General features: G+C 59.7%; 1 protein-coding gene across 1 annotated transcript; it reads left to right on the forward strand.

Moving 5' to 3' along the window:
• The first annotated feature begins 4,748 nt into the window (after positions 1-4,748).
• Positions 4,749-12,830, forward strand: LOC105826880 (sodium-dependent dopamine transporter-like). The gene is made up of 3 exons (XM_012664887.1): positions 4,749-5,070; positions 6,452-6,583; positions 12,595-12,830. The coding sequence occupies exons 1-3, from the start codon at positions 4,785-4,787 to the stop codon at positions 12,828-12,830; spliced, it is 654 nt and encodes a 217-aa protein (XP_012520341.1). The 5' UTR covers positions 4,749-4,784.
• Positions 12,831-15,264: the final 2,434 nt, after the last annotated feature.

A 15,264-nucleotide genomic window follows, 5' to 3' on the forward strand; every position in this document is an offset into this window, starting at 1 on the left:
CTTTGGAGGCAGCTGTGGGCAGCCAGGGCTCTGCAGCTGCAGTGGGTCCCGCTCAGGCACAGCGACCCCACCGAGGGCGCGCAGGAAGTGCAGGTGCCCTGCGGCTGCGCCTGTCCCTCAGGAGCCCTGAGCCGGCCACAGCGCAGCCGCGACCACCCCGCGATGAGCGAGCCTGGCAGGCGGGGTGAAGTTCCGGGCATGCAAAGGGCAGCGTGTCGTCAGCTTTAATCAGCTCGTAACCACGCTGATCCGCCTGCGCAATCCCAGACAGCGTCCCCGTGGGAGGCCCGAGACGCGGATCCGGATCCGGCAGCTTTGCTTTCTCTGTGTCCTCTGGGCTCCCACGGTTACCTGGCTCCGAGAGCAGGCAAAGCTCCTATATCCCGAAGTCGGGGTGGTGCCGGGTGGGGGCTCCCGGAAGTTAGAACGTTCTTCTTCTTCACCCAGGAGCACGTCACGGCGTGCGACGGCTGCGCAGCTCCCCTGTCCTGCGCTCTCTGCGCGCCAGTGGCCGGTGCCTTCTCTGACTGCGAGTCACGCGTCAGTAGGAGAGGCTGCGCCCGGCATGCGTGGGGCCTGCAGTGGCTGCTGCTGTCCCTTCCTTGCACCCCGCAGGTTTGGGTCACAACTTTGCCCTCCTGCAGGGCTTCCGAGTCCGTCCCCAGCGTGTTTTCCTTGTGTGTTTTACGCAGTATTGAACACCAGCTCTGCCCTGTGCTCCTTTACTTAAATGACCCCACATCTTTTCCTTGGGAGGCCATTTGTTGGTTTCACCCGCTGGTTAGGGCCCATGGCGGCCTGACTCCCTTTCCTTGAAACCTGCGCTGCTGAGCCCTCGTGGTTGGCATGCTGCAGGTTCGAGGTGGCATCCCCGCCCCCATCTCCTGCACCCCCATCGCCTCCCCGAGTGTCATGCACTGAATCCCCACCCCTCAAAATTCCCAAGTTGTGGCCGGGCATGGTGGCTCACGCCTGTAATCCTAGCACTCTGGGAGGCTGAGGCGGGAGGATCGCTTGAGCCCAGGAGTTTGAGGTTGCTGTGAGCTAGGCTGACGCCACGGCACTCTAGTCCAGGCAACACAGTGAGACTCTGTCCCAAAAAAAAAAAAAAATTCCCAAGTTGAAATCCCACCCCTGATGTGACGGTGATAGGAGGTGGGGCCTCTGGCAGGTGATGAGGTCATGCGCCCCCCCTCGGGAATGCGATTACTTCCCTTATGAACGGGCAGGGCAGGTGCAGCTCAGACCTGTGATCCCAGCACTCTGGGAGGCCCGCAGGAGGATTGCTTAAGGTCAGGAGTTAGAGACCAGCCTGAGCAGCAGGGCAAGCCCCCGTCTCTACAAAGAAAAAATTAAAAAATTATCCGGGTGTGCATGGCTGCCCCGCCTGTAGTCTGAGCTACCCGGGAGGCTGAGGCAGGAGGATGCGTGAGCTGTGATCACGCCACTGCATTCTAGCCTGGCTGACAGAGCAAGACACCGTCTCAAACAAACAAATAGGCAAACAAAAAAACAGGCCGCAGGGAGCTCATTCAACCCTCCTACCGCGGAGATACAGGAGGAAACTCCTGTCTGCAGCCCACAAGCGGACCCTCACCAGGCACGGAGCTGGCCCCGCCTCCATCTGGACTCCCCAGCCCTGGAACTGCGGGGAGCAAATGTTTGTCATTAAAGCCCCAGCCCATGGCATTTAGGCCCCCAGTCTAGGGTGTTTAAGCCCCGGTCACCTGGGTGCTGTGGGTTCTGATCAGCCTGCAGGCACAGCTCCTGCGCCCTTCAGCCCCTGCCCTGGACCAGCCCCACGGTCAAGGTCAGGGATATGGAAAGTGCAGGGAGGCTGCAGGGGTGGGGCGCAGAGCAAATGGGGACTGAGCAGCTGGGGCACAAAGGGACACAGCTCCCCTGCACGGCTGGGAGGTTGTGGATGCCCCACAACAGGGTCCTCACAGCAGGAACATCATGGGATAGCCAGGAAGGAATGCCCGGGTTCAGGGTCACTGGGGAGTACGCTCAGGGCCTGGGCACAGCCACTCACCCGGGTGCCTTCTCCAGACAGGGACACAGGCCTTGCTGGTGGCCTGGAGGCTCCATCCCCCCGTCTGAATGTAAAATCCTGCCTGGAGGCACCTCAGAGAAGACAGAGTCCATTGGTCCGAGTGGACCCCTGGCTTTGCAGCTGGTGTCAGGAAATTGCTTTGCGAAGCGAGTGGAGTGTGATTCCGGCTCCTTGGTTCCGATGATCCTAGATGCCAGTGGCACAGGCGGCGAGGCTGGGCTCCTCGCTGGACGTCTTGGAGACCCCAGGGCCCCCCACACCCGGGCCACTAGAGGACCCACGTCTCCGCTGCCCAGACGCGGGTGGGCGAGCGGGTACCTTGGGGCCCTGAGCCTGGGCGCCCGGCCCAAAGAGGGGAGCGAGAGCCCTCTGGCTGGACCCAGCCTGCGGGTCAGGACAGGGAGCCCGAGCGCCACGGCGGGGCTGGGGACGCGGGCCGGAAGCCACCCGCCGGACCACAGAACCCTGCTCCCCGGCCTCCACTGCGCGGAGGAGGAGGTCAGGAGGGATATTGTCCCCAGGGCGGGACGACGGAAGGGGCGACAGACGGTTAGGGTGGGGGTCGGTCGCAGCGAGGTCGGGGGAGCGGCGCTCAGCCTGGCCGCCCGGCGCGGCTCCCTCCCTTCGGTCCCGCTGCTCCGGCGTCGCTGGGACGGGCAAGCCTGGGAGCCCCGAAGGCAGGCGCAGGTGCGTGGCCCCCGAGGGGTGCGGGCCGGGAGGGGGGACACCCAGACTGTTCTCCGTGGAAACCGCCCGTCTCGGTCCGCGACGCCTGGGACGCGGAGCAGCCCCGGCTCCGGGACGCGCCAGCCCTCCAGCCAGGAGCGCGCCGGCCTCGAGCGGCGGTGGCCGCCTCCCCAGCTCTCCTGGCCCCGCGGGCGGGGTGCGGGGCGCGGCCCGGGCTCGTCCCCCGCCCACCCGGGGCGGTGCGGAGGCGGAGCCAGGAGGGGAGGCGACCCCGACGGCGGGCGGGGCGGGGCGGACCCGGCGACACGATAAGAGCCCAGAGGCCGAGACCGCCCAGCGCAGCGCAGCGGAGCCGGAGCTTTCGCGGACCTCGGCGGCGGGACCGCGCAGCGCCAGGACCCCGTGCAGAGCCCAGGCCGGGCAGACAGGTAGGGCCAGAGTCGCTCCCTGCACAGGCGACCCCCGCGCATCCTCGCGCCGCGCCGCCCCCTCCGTAGACCCCTCAGGGGTCCCCGAGATAGGCGGTGCAGGGCTGGTACCGTCGGGGTCCGCGTCCTGCATTCGGCGCCGTCTCCAAATTCGCCAACAGTTGGGTGCAGAGCGCGACCCGACGGTGCCACTTGGGGCCCTCGAGACCGTCAGAGCCCGAGAGGTGTGTGCGCAGACGACGACGTGGGCAGGTGCTGGGGTCGCCGGCTTGCCACGGACGCGCGGCTGCGGCTGGGCCTGAGGTCCGGTCCGGTTCCTCCTAGTCCCGCCTGACACCGCCGCTGGAGGGGGAGACCCCAGATCCGATGGGGCGATTTTCCCCAGCGCCGCTTCATGTCGTGGGGTTTCCGTCTGTGATGTCTAAGTCGGGGCGGGGGCGCGGGGGCGCGGGGCTCGGTGGGGCTACGGTTGTCAGCCAGCTCCAGCTCCGCCTCTTGTTCTGGGCGTGGTGAAGAAAGATGCTTTCCGCTTTCCACGAGGCCACGTTTGCCTTTCTTCACGCAAACCTCGCCTCTGAGGCCTCAGTTCAGGCACTGGGCCAGCTGGCCCCAAAGGTTGAGGTGGGCTTCGCCTGCGGCCCCGATTTGCCTGCAGGGCGGTTGTCGGAGCAAAAAGCCCTGGGGTTTACCGTCTCTGCAACTCGCCCCTCTCCTGACTGCACCCGGTTGCCGGCCAGTCCCTCCTGCTCCCCAGCCCCACAACCGAGGAACCTGCAGGTCGGGTCTGTCACCGGGAGGCGAAGAGGCCGCAGGACACAGAGTGAGCAGGAAGCAGCTCCTGTGGTGGGTGCCGGGAGCCCTCGGGCCGCTCCTGCTGTCCTGGCCCGGGCTGCAGCGCGCGGCGGAGCGGTGCCGGGGATCCAGCGCCAGGAGCCACTCTGGCCTGGCCGTGTGGGCTCCGTGCTCCACGCCTCTGCGTCGCCCCAGGCTCTGGGGGTCCTTTGCCACGACTGCCCCGGCCTGGCCTCCGCCCGCTCTCGGGTGGGCTCAGGCCGCAGGTGGACGTGGATGGTGCAGAGTTCTTTGAAGGAACTGTTTTGATGCTTATTTTTAAACTTCAGTTACTATGGCTGATTTTGACTATATAGATTCTGCTCTTTATTTTATTACTGAGTATAAAGAATACGTAAGTACTCGTGTAGACACTGGCTATTGAATGCTTTCCAAGACTGTAAAATCACTCTGGAAATGGGGTGGAAGGTGAGGTCACACCTGTGCATTATCGTCAGAGGCCGTGCAGGCATCGCGCCTGGCAGGGTCGGAGAGCCGTGCCCAGGAAGGAGGGCACAGAAGCGAGTGTCTGTCTCGAGGTCCCCCCAACCCCAACCGTGGGAACCAGCCTCTCCCGCTCCTCCTCGGCCCGCTGGGCCACCCTGGGTGCTGGGACCGTGTGCTCCTTCCCAGAGGAGTGAATGCAAACGCCTTGGTCTCTGCTCTCCGCGCGGGCTCACTGTGGTCCTGGCTGCTAAATCGCTGCCTTCCTGTGTGTTTGTTTTTCATGGTGGCTGAAGACCAGGGAAGAGGCGCAGAACCGCGAGACTCCAAGTCCGCCCATGAGTAAGAGCAAATGCTCGGCGGGACTCATGTCGTCCGTGGTGGCCCCGGCTAAGGAGCCCAACGCCGTGGGCCCGAGGGAGGTGGAGCTCGTGCTGCTGAAGGAGCAGAACGGGGTGCAGCTCACCAACTCCACCCTCGTCAGCCCGCCGCAGAGCCCCGGGGACGCCCAGGAGCGCGAGACCTGGAGCAAGAAGATCGACTTTCTCCTCTCGGTCATCGGCTTTGCGGTGGACCTGGCCAACGTCTGGCGGTTCCCCTACCTGTGCTACAAGAATGGCGGCGGTAAGTCCCATCTCCGCGGCCGGGTGGCAGGGCCGCTCCTCCAGGAACGGTGCGCGCAGACGGGGTCCGTGTGTCCCCGGAGGGGACGGAGCTCCTTCCTGCAAGGGCAGGCAGTGGGCACACACGTCCCCGACGATGTCACAAAGCCGCAGAGCAGAGCCCAAAGCATCCCTGTCCGGGAAGACGGTGAGACCGGGCAAGAAGAGCCTGGAGGGCAGTGGGCGGAGGCACCTTGCCTCTTCCTTCCATGCCCAGGGTCACTTTCACTTCGGAAAGAACATTCCTGAAGGCCCAAAGATTTAGGCGGTATTTACAAAGTATGTGACTGCCTTGAACTTGGGGTGGCAGAAGATGCCCCTGGGACTGTGCCCAGCCCACCACCCCTGCCCCCACTTCCTGACATCAGCCGGTCCCGGAACCACGGCTGTTTCTGGACTTGAGTCAGGAAGCTCAGAGCAGGGCAGGGTCACCGAGAAGTGCAGGTTGGGAAGCTGAGTAGATCGCGCCTCTTTCCCACGAGCCTCTTTGGGCCTCCCCTCGCCTCCCCGACCCGTCCCTCTGCTGGACAAAGGGCTTTAGAAGAGTCTCTCCGGCCAGGCCCCACAGCGTGCTCGTGAGGAAGCTGGCATCATGACGCCCGTCTTGCAGACAAGAAGACTGAGGTCTAAGCAGGCACAATAAGTTGCCCCAAGACACGGCGAGGGGTCTCCATGAACCCCCAGAAGAGAGCATGGCAAAGGGCCCCCTGAGTCGGGGTCAGATTAGGGGAGAGCAAGGGGCATGTAGGAGGCCGAGACCATAGGACCCTGAACTTGGTGCCTGCAGGGAAGGAACTGGGCTCTCCCTTGAGGACACCCAGCACTGGCACCTGCAAGCACCTGTCGGCCACCGGCCCCGCAGGAGGCAGGCTCCAAATGCAGGGAGCTGGGGACACGGTGGTGGAACCCACTTAGGGCCAAGAGAAGAGTTGGGGCCACAGATCCCAGAAGACTCACAGCACAAAAGGAAAACAGGATCAGGACACAGAGAGGCCAAAGGCCAGGCCTGGAAGGTTCCCCGAGCCCAGCCAGGGAGGACTGGGTGGGGCTGCACCTGCTCTGCGCAGGGCTGGACTTGGAGCAGGGGACACCTAGGGGTTTCTGGAAGGACGAGTCCAGACACTGACAGCAGTGGGTGACAGGCGTGAAAGGGAGGTCCGCCTGCCCCAGCCGGCACTTCCCGCTGGGGGCGCCGTGCAGGGAGCCCCCTGCCCAAGACTGGGTGCAAAGGCCGTGCCTGGACGTGGGTGGTCGACTGGGACAGTGGAACCCGAGCTCTGATGGTGAAAGCTGGGCCCTTCCGCACCCCTGAGCTCTCCTCGACATGCCGTTGTGCCCCACAGGTGCCTTCCTGGTCCCCTACCTGCTCTTCATGGTCATTGCTGGGATGCCGCTTTTCTACATGGAGCTGGCCCTCGGGCAGTTCAACCGGGAAGGGGCCGCCGGTGTCTGGAAGATCTGCCCCATACTGAAAGGTAAGGCGCGGCCTCTCCTTTCACCCTGGGAAGGTGCGGTCCACGGTGTGGCCCTGGAGCTTCCCCGAGCCAGCCACATCGTGTGCATGTGGTCCTGCCTCACTAACACACACAGGAGTATGCACGGGCCAGTTTAGTTTGGGTCCTATTTTAGAGATCTATAATGACCAAGGATCTCGCTGCTCCCAGGTGAGGCTGTCCTGCAGTTCATTAGTGGTTTTATTTTGTCAAGGCATTAAGATGGTAGATAAGATAAAACATGTATGTATGGACCCATCCATCTACCCATCCACCTATCATCCATCCATCCATCTATCCATCCACCTGTCTATCATCTGCCCATCCATCCATCCATCCATCATCCATCCATCCATCCATCCATTCATCCACCTATCATCTACCCATCCATCCATCCATCCATCCATCCACCTATCATGCATCCATCCATCCATCCACCTGTCTATCATCTGCCCATCCATCCATCCATCCATCATCCATCCATCCATCCATCCACCTATCATTTATCTACCCATCCATTCATTCATCCACCTATCATCTACCCACCCATCCATCCACCTATCGATCACCTCTCTATCTAGTCGTCAATGAGCCTTCACAGCTGCTGATGCCATCCTGAAGCAGCTCACCTCACGCTGAGTGCAGGTGGCCCGCCCAGCCCTCACCCTCCCCAGGATTGCCCTTCCTTCCTCATGAGAGCCCAGGGGAGGGCCACACTGTGTGGAGGGTCAGAGGGCATGAGTGATTCCCTCTGTCACCTGGTCAGGTACAGAGCGGGGTTTGAGCCCAGCTCTGGGTCGTGTCTGCCTGCTGGGCCAATACTGCCTCCCAGGAGCCAGAGTTCAGGGAGGATTTGGGGCATTTCCTCAGGGACACGTGGGTGGCATTCAAGAGGTAAATGACTATTAGAAGATCAGTCTTTGGATTTTCTCAGAAACTCTGAGAAAGTTGGTGTGTTTAGAAGAGAACAGAAGCCCTGGGTGTCCCCAGGATGTGCCGTGGACGGGCCAGGGGCTGATTCTCAGAGCTGAGCCTCTGGTCTGTCTCGGTAGTGGAGACAGACGGCATCGCGCCGTGGCCGAGGTCGGGCTCCAGGGGAGAAAGTCGCCTGGCAGCACGGGAATGCTGAGACTGGCCAGGCCTTAGAGTGCCATTCGTTCTTGGTGGCCCGCTTTGTGAGTCTTCAGACTATAGTCATTTCTTCCGAGGCTTCATGATTTACTGGCCCACACTGAAATGGAACGGTAAAAAGAGAGAACCCCTCCCCGCACCCACCACACACACACCTGCAGGGAGAGACAGACGCCGGTGTGGGGCGTCCCCTTGGTGGGGTCTGAAGGTAGAGGCGAAACCTAGAGCAATGGCCTAAAACTTTGTCGCTGTCACAGTTCCCCAGTGGATGAGTACAGCAGCTAACGGAAGACCCAGGAGTCTCTCTAGGGGCAGGCGCGCATGGCGAACCGGGCATTACATTGTCTGTTCATCGGCGCAGCACTGATTTGGTCAAGGTCGGAGAACCCAAACAGTTCAAGCGAGTTAATCGAGTCCCCCCAGCAGCGCTGACGTGTTTCAGTAGACGTCACTTCTGAGTCCGGCCACAGCTGTATTTTCATAGCACCGGAGTGTTCAGAGGCTTGGCCATGCTGAACTGGAGACAGAGCGTCCACCCTCGCCCAGAGGACATGTTGAGGAGTCGGCCCCGCGCTGCGACGCAGGCGGTGGTGATGCCGGATTGTGCTCTGCTGGGTCTTCCAGAGACACCCTTCGAGTTTGGAGCGCGTTTCAAGTCTCTTACGCGACACCACCCTGTGCTCCCACTCCCCGCGAGTGACCCTGACGTTGGATAGAATTAAATTCACCTCTTTACGTGCAGGATTCGGGCAAGGGGTGGCAGGAGAAAGAAGGGGGTGATTCACGCCAGGACCTGGTCAGCCAGCGGAAGCTCACTCCCAGCCACACGTGGCACCACGGAAACAGCGTTCAACAACCGCCCGCGTGGGCTCTTACGACGCCATTTATAACACGTCACTAAGCGATTTCAAGAACTTTGAAGCACCACGTGATGCCAACAAACTTAACTTGGGCTAACGGAGAGCACCTGGCTTTGGTCAACATGCGCGTCGGCGTATCGGCACCCCATCCTGGAGAAAGGCAGCCGTGGGGTGGGGTCTTCGCCCTGTTCCTGGCGCAGCCTCAGAACCTGAAGTTGGACAGTCACCGCCGGCCCCGCCCTTCACTCCAAGTCACAGCCCTGCACCCACACCCCGGCGTCCCGTGTCTGCTTTTGACCTGAGCGCCAGTGCAGAGGAGGCTGTGCAGGGGCCGATCGAGGCCACAGGAGGGATCGTCCCGTGACGGTGACTGAGGAAAACCACAGGTCACGGAACGTGAACTGCGCAGCTTTGGTGTCTTTGTGCAAAAACAAAGAGATAAATGAATCGATCCAAGAAAACAAGATTTTTTTTAAGGAAGAGATACCTTGAATAGCCTAATACCAAAAAAGCGACAGTTCCCGGCATGTAATTTCCTACCTGTCGGCGTTCCAGCCCATCCGCGGGGTGCCGGCCTCGCGGGAGACGGGGCCGCTCCCTCAAAGAACAGCGGCAAAGCCCGTGCCCTCCCGGATACCCCAATTCACGTGCCTTCTGTTCCCTCCTTCATCTCCTAAAAACATCTATTATTTATTTAGTTAGAAGAAATCTATTTTCATGTCTCATTAAATAGGAGTCCCACATGGTAAACTAAGACATCAGTTAAAATGCCCAGAACAATAAAACGCGCTAAAAGGCTCCAGTTTCTCAGAGGGGACTGTGTGCCTGTGGCCCCTTAAAGGTCTCTCCTGAGGGACAGAGCCCCACTCTAGGGGAGCCTGCCTCTCCCCGCTCCCCCTGCCCCGGGGGCTTGGGGCCGCACCCTGCTCCTAACCGGGAGCTGAGATGGCCACTGGCCTCAGAGCCCGTGACTCATCCCGGTTTCCCTGGGCGGACCCTCCAGAGCCCCTCTGGGTGGGCACACCCGCCAGAGCGGGTCGCATGGTCCCCTCTCCCTGCCTTGCTGTCTCCGTCCCTCTCTCTCTTCCCCTCTGTCTCTCTCTGTCTCTGACTCTGTCTTTGTCTCTCTCTCACTCTGTCTCTGTCTCTCTATCTCTCACTCTCTCTCCTGCTCTGTCTTACTCTCTCTCTGTCTCTCTCCTTTCTTTCCTCCCTCATTCTTTCTCTGATTCTCTCCCTGGTATGAGTGCATGCATGTGCGAGGACACACACATGCACACGCACGCATACACGCATGCACACACAGATGCACACACGCATGCACACAGGCAGACGCTACGGACACGCAGACTGACGGGGAGGAATTCTCTCCTGTGCTTCAGAAAGACCTGCCCACTAGCTCTTGCAAGGGATGGAGGGAGTGTTCTCTGCAGCCGGAGTTCCTGGAACATGTGTGTTCATTTACGACACCATCTCCTGACGCCAGCCTGGTGGGTGCCCTGGGGGTGCTGGCGTCTGTGGTGGTGGAGAGGGCAGCTCCGTGCTCTCTTGAGGGCTGAGCACCGACTTTAGCAGGAGGCGCCTTCTCAGGTTGTCCGCTTAATCGCCAAAGACAAACCTCCATTTTATGTACGCTGTGGAAACGCCACCAACCTATTGTAGTGAATATAAAATATTTCATAATATTGTGCAGTCAATAATATTTTAGTGTGATTTATCAAACTCTCCCTTTCTCTAAAAAAGAATTTAAGGTGCTCTAAAGTGAAACAAAACAAATTACATACAAGGTTAATATGAAGAAATACTAAGAAAAATATAAATCAACATTAAGAGCAATGATTGAAATTCACATTTAGCCCTGAGCTTCCTGGGAGTCAGACAAAAGAGAAACACCTCAAGTTTCCAGCATTATTGTCATTGGAAACATAAGAAAGGAGTAAGCCCACCACCTCCTTAGGGGGGACAGTTTCGCATGGCGCTAAATATGGAAGAAATATATCAGGTGAGGCTTTATTTGAGCCTGGGGTGATGTGATGAACAGTGATCACAAGAACGTTCTTATTGCAAACAGAAAAGTGGATTTCCGGGGCTGAGCCTTACGTGAGCTTACGGAGGAACGTGGTGAACTTGGCTGGTTGGATGGGGGCCGCGCTTCAGTGGGCCAGGCTAGTGGCACCGCCTTCCAGACGGGCAGCGCTCAGCGTGACCAGAGGAATGGCTGGCACTGGCAACCACCTTCCGAGGACACCGCTTCCCTCACCCAGGCACTTGGGGCAGCAGGACAGCAGTGCAGGAGAGAGGGTGCTCCTGGAGGGGTGCGCTGGCATGCCCTTTGCTCTGGGAGCCACGTCAGCCAGTGGTGGCCTTGTCACTCTGTTGTGAAGGTCAAGAAACGTGGCCTGTGGTGGCTCCGGAAGGACCAGGGGCAAAGTCAGCCCCTTCCTTCAGACGCTAGATTTGGATCCACTCTAGTGTTTGATCAAAGGCTTCTTTGAGATCCCAAAGTTTGAAGCTGAGGACTTGGTTTACACAGTTTAACCTTGATAAATTTTCAAATTCGGCATCCACAGTCAGCCCACGGCACCGCCAGATAAAACTTTCCATGGTTCACTTCAGAACAACATGGCTACCAGACAACATGGCTACCAGACAACATGGCTTCCCAACAACATGGCTTCCCAACAACACAGCCGCTAGACAACATGGCTTTCAGACAACATGGCTACTAGACAACATGGCTTCCCAACAACACAGTTGCTAGACAACATGGCTACCAGACAACATGGCTTCCCAACAACATGGCTTCCCAACAACACAGCCGCTAGACAACGTGGCTTCCAGACAACATGGCTTCCCAACGTGGCTGTCTAGGCAAGTTCACTGTAAATCACAACCCAGCCTCTCTGCCAAGAAATTCAGCGGACAGAAATGCAATATAGAAGTATTTAATATCACAAGTTCCGCATTGGAGGAGGAGGCCTTCCAAAAGAATTCTGCATGGAGCTTAGTAAAGTGAGCACGGTAGCCAGAACATGACCGTGCCTGTCCAGCACTCAGTAGGGAGGAGCTCCTTGACCAATGGGAGGAGGCTCCTGACCACCACTCCCCTCTGCTCACCAGTCAACGTGACAGGCCTCAAGGACTGCTCACCACTGAGTTCTGCCCCAACTCCCCAGGACCTCCCAAATGACCGATCCCAAATTCTAGGAGTGGTGATCCTGGTAAGGGCACTCTGAAAGGCCCTGAGTGGCCCTGCATGGCTTCGGATGTTCATGGATGGCCCTGGGTGGTCCTTGATGGTCTTGCATGTCGTCTAGGAGATGCTGGGTGGTCACACTCAGCTCTAGATGGCCCTCGATAGTCACGCAAGGCCTGAATGTTCCAAGGAAGCCCTGGGTGGTCTTCCATGCCCTGGGTGGCCCTGCGTGACTCTGGGTGGCCCTGGATTACCCAGGGGGATTATGGGTGGTCATGGATGCCCTTGCTGGTCCTGAATGAGCCCAGGAGGCTGTAGATGGCCATGGAAGACCCCAGTTGTTCCTTAATGACTATTGGTGGCCCCGGATGGCTCTGGGAGATACCAGGTATTCCTGGGTGATCCTGGGTGGCCTTTGATAGGCCTAATGGCACAGACAGCCCTGAGTGACCCTAGTTGATCCTGGGTGGCTGTGAGGTGATGGGTGGCATGGCTGTGGGTGGCCCTGCTGGCCCTAGTGACCTTGGGTGTATGAGGGTGGTCCCAGATCCCCTGCAATGGCCCTGGATGTCCCCCCGAGACACCCTGAGTGTCTCTGTGTGGATGTAGATGGCGTCGGGAGGTGGGCAGCCCCTTCTCTGATGGCAGCGTGAAGCTGGCACCAACCCCTTCGTGCCTTCCCCTGTGAGTTTGGAGGTGTTGCCTGAGTTAAGGCTGTCAGTGGATGGCGGCCCAGGGTGGAGGTGGTGCCTGCAGGGGTGGCCTAAAGGAGCTGCTGCTGACAGCCCTGTGCTCGCATCCGCTAGGCGTGGGCTTCACGGTCATCCTCATCTCACTCTACGTCGGCTTCTTCTACAACGTCATCATCGCCTGGGCGCTGCACTACTTCTTCTCCTCCTTCACCATGGAGCTCCCGTGGATCCACTGCAACAACACCTGGAACAGCCCCAACTGCTCAGACGCCCACTCCGGCAACTCCAGCGACAGCCCAGGCCTCAACGACACCTTCGGGACCACACCCGCTGCCGAGTACTTTGAGTAAGTGTCGTCCTGCTCCTTCTGTCGGCATCAGGAGTGGGAGGGTCGGCAGGGCCGGGCGCTCGGGGCCCCGTGGCCAGCCACCTCCTCCCCTGCCTTGCGCGACCTGTCCCTGCCTTCTGTCTCGTCAGCGTTCTGGTGGGGCATGTTTCTGAATCACACGTTGGTGGTCTCAGAAGCTCAGCCGCGAGTCCCCAACACACATGGAAGCCTGAGTCAGCCCTGGCGGTGCCTTCCTGCTCCCAGCGGCAGTTTGGGGCGGGAGGAGGCTGGCGGGAGACACGCAAGACAGTGAGGTGTGGGGCTGGGCTACACCCTGCTCGCTGCCCTTCCTCCGTGTAGGCCGGGGCTGAGCCGCCTCACTGCGGGAAGACCCCGGGTTCACTGAACTGGCCCTGTCTACTAGGTGCACCAGCTGTCCCCTTGTATGAGGTTTTCTTCCCATTCTACTCGCGGCTTTATTCCTTCCATGGGGCCCTGCCCAGTCCTCCCCTCCTCCCACCTGTGTGCTCCCAGCCAGCTGCCATCCGGCTCTCCCCTCCTCCCTGCCCCCTGCAGGCCCACACCCTCATGGTCCCCCTGGGGCTGGTCCTCTCCTATCCCTTTCAGGCCCTGCGCCAACTCCAGCCCCCACCCTTCCTCACCTCGGGGCCTGGCCCAGCCTGAAAGGGCCGTGACCACCCTGTGGGTCCCCTGTTTCCTGGCCCCTCCTGGAATCCGGACATGTGCGCATGTGCATGTGTGCACACACGTGTGTATGTGGTGTGCGTGTATGTGCTGTGTGTGTGTGTGTGTGTGTGTGTGTGTGAGAAATACTTGCTGTGAGAGGCCACTCTCTATTCCAAGCTGGAGCCTTCCCCAAAGCGTTTTCCAGCTAGAATTTACCGTGGGCTGAGTTCACTCATTGTCATTATGGGGACATGTGAGTTTGTGGCCGTGTGGGGATGCCAGGCCGGCTGGCAGGCTGGTGCACCTGGATGCCGCGGGAGGGTGTGTGCGGCCCTGGCACTCGCACGGCTCATGCAGGCGCCCCGTTCCGACCGGGGGCTTCTCTCAAATTGCGGCATTTGTCTGGGAGATGGGAAAGGGCATTTGCAGCGACTCCCACCCCATCGAGGTCAAAATTTCACATTGGCCGTGACGTCCCTTTTCGAGGGGCTCACTTGCCTGTTTAGATATATTTTTTTCGTGTTTATATGTGAAAATGAGCCTACCTACGACTTAGAAAAGAAACTTTGACCAATAGAAATAAAATAATTCAGGTTTTAACAGCAAGCAGGCACATTTGCAAGATTTGTTTTGAGTTAGAAAGCAGTGAGCTTAGAAACAAATGACGCGTTGTTATGTCTGTGAGCCGCGCAGGCCCAGGAGGGCCGGGAGGGGGACGGAGGGAACTCTCGCCTTGGCTGGGTGCAGGGTCTGTCCCCAGAGCTCGGTCCTGGTGTGCAGGGGAAACTCCGGGGCAAACAGCCTCCCCGAGAGATGTTTTGGTGCTAATATTGTCCACTGAGGCCTTTGCTGAGAGGAAGGGACTTCGCCCGGCCCTGGGGGTCTCGTCAGAGAGGGTGGGACGGTTCACAAGAGCAAGAGACAGCAGCAGCCATGGGCGGAGGACAGAGGGAGAGATGCTGCTGGGAGGGAGATGGGGACGTGGAGCCCCAGCAGGGTTTAGAAGCTGGCACTGCGCATTCCGTGTCTGGAATCTGACTGCTTTGTTCTGGAACTCCTCAGCGTGGGCAGCGCACTCCAGACCGGGTCTTTCTCAGAGCCCAGGACGCTTGTGGGGCAGGGGCGTGGCGGCGTGGGTGGGGCTGCTTGCTTGCTTGGGGGACAACAGCCTTTGCTCCGATTTGCGACTGGGAGAGCTGAAGACCCCATGGGGAGGAGGGAGATGAGTCCCAGAGAGAGGCCACCCACCCGTCGTCGGGGAGGAAGAGCCACACTGGGGGCCAGCAAGACGTGATAAAATTCCCCAAACGGAGGACAGGTCCGCCACTCGCTGAAGAGGACTTTAGCGTCCTCAGGGAGGAGACAGCCACGGCTGAGGGTGGCCGCTCTTCCTGCACGTCCCAATCGAATGCTGTCCTCAGTGGGAACGCCACACGTGGCTCTCAGGGTTGGCGCGTGATCGGAGAAGGGACAGCGCGGGGACACGGGGACAGGCAGAGCGATGCGGGGAGAGCCTGTGGGCCTCGCGGTGTGTGAAGGGGCAGGGAGGACCCAGCCACCCTACCCCATCACTAAAGGATGCTGAGGGACAGGCACTCTGGAGCTGGCTTTATCGTTACACAGACACAACGGTGACGAAATGCTCGAGCAGTGCGTCTTTTACAATTTTAAGATGGATCTCAGTGCAGCTTGGAACATTTGAAAAGGTTGAACAGACATTCTAAGGTGCCAGGTGACGCCGTCGTGGGACCACCTTTCTTTGGTTGGGC

The sequence above is a fragment of the Propithecus coquereli genome, unplaced genomic scaffold (assembly GCF_000956105.1).
Source record: "Propithecus coquereli isolate 6110/MARCELLA unplaced genomic scaffold, Pcoq_1.0 Scaffold935, whole genome shotgun sequence".
Taxonomy (NCBI): Eukaryota; Metazoa; Chordata; class Mammalia; order Primates; family Indriidae; genus Propithecus; species Propithecus coquereli.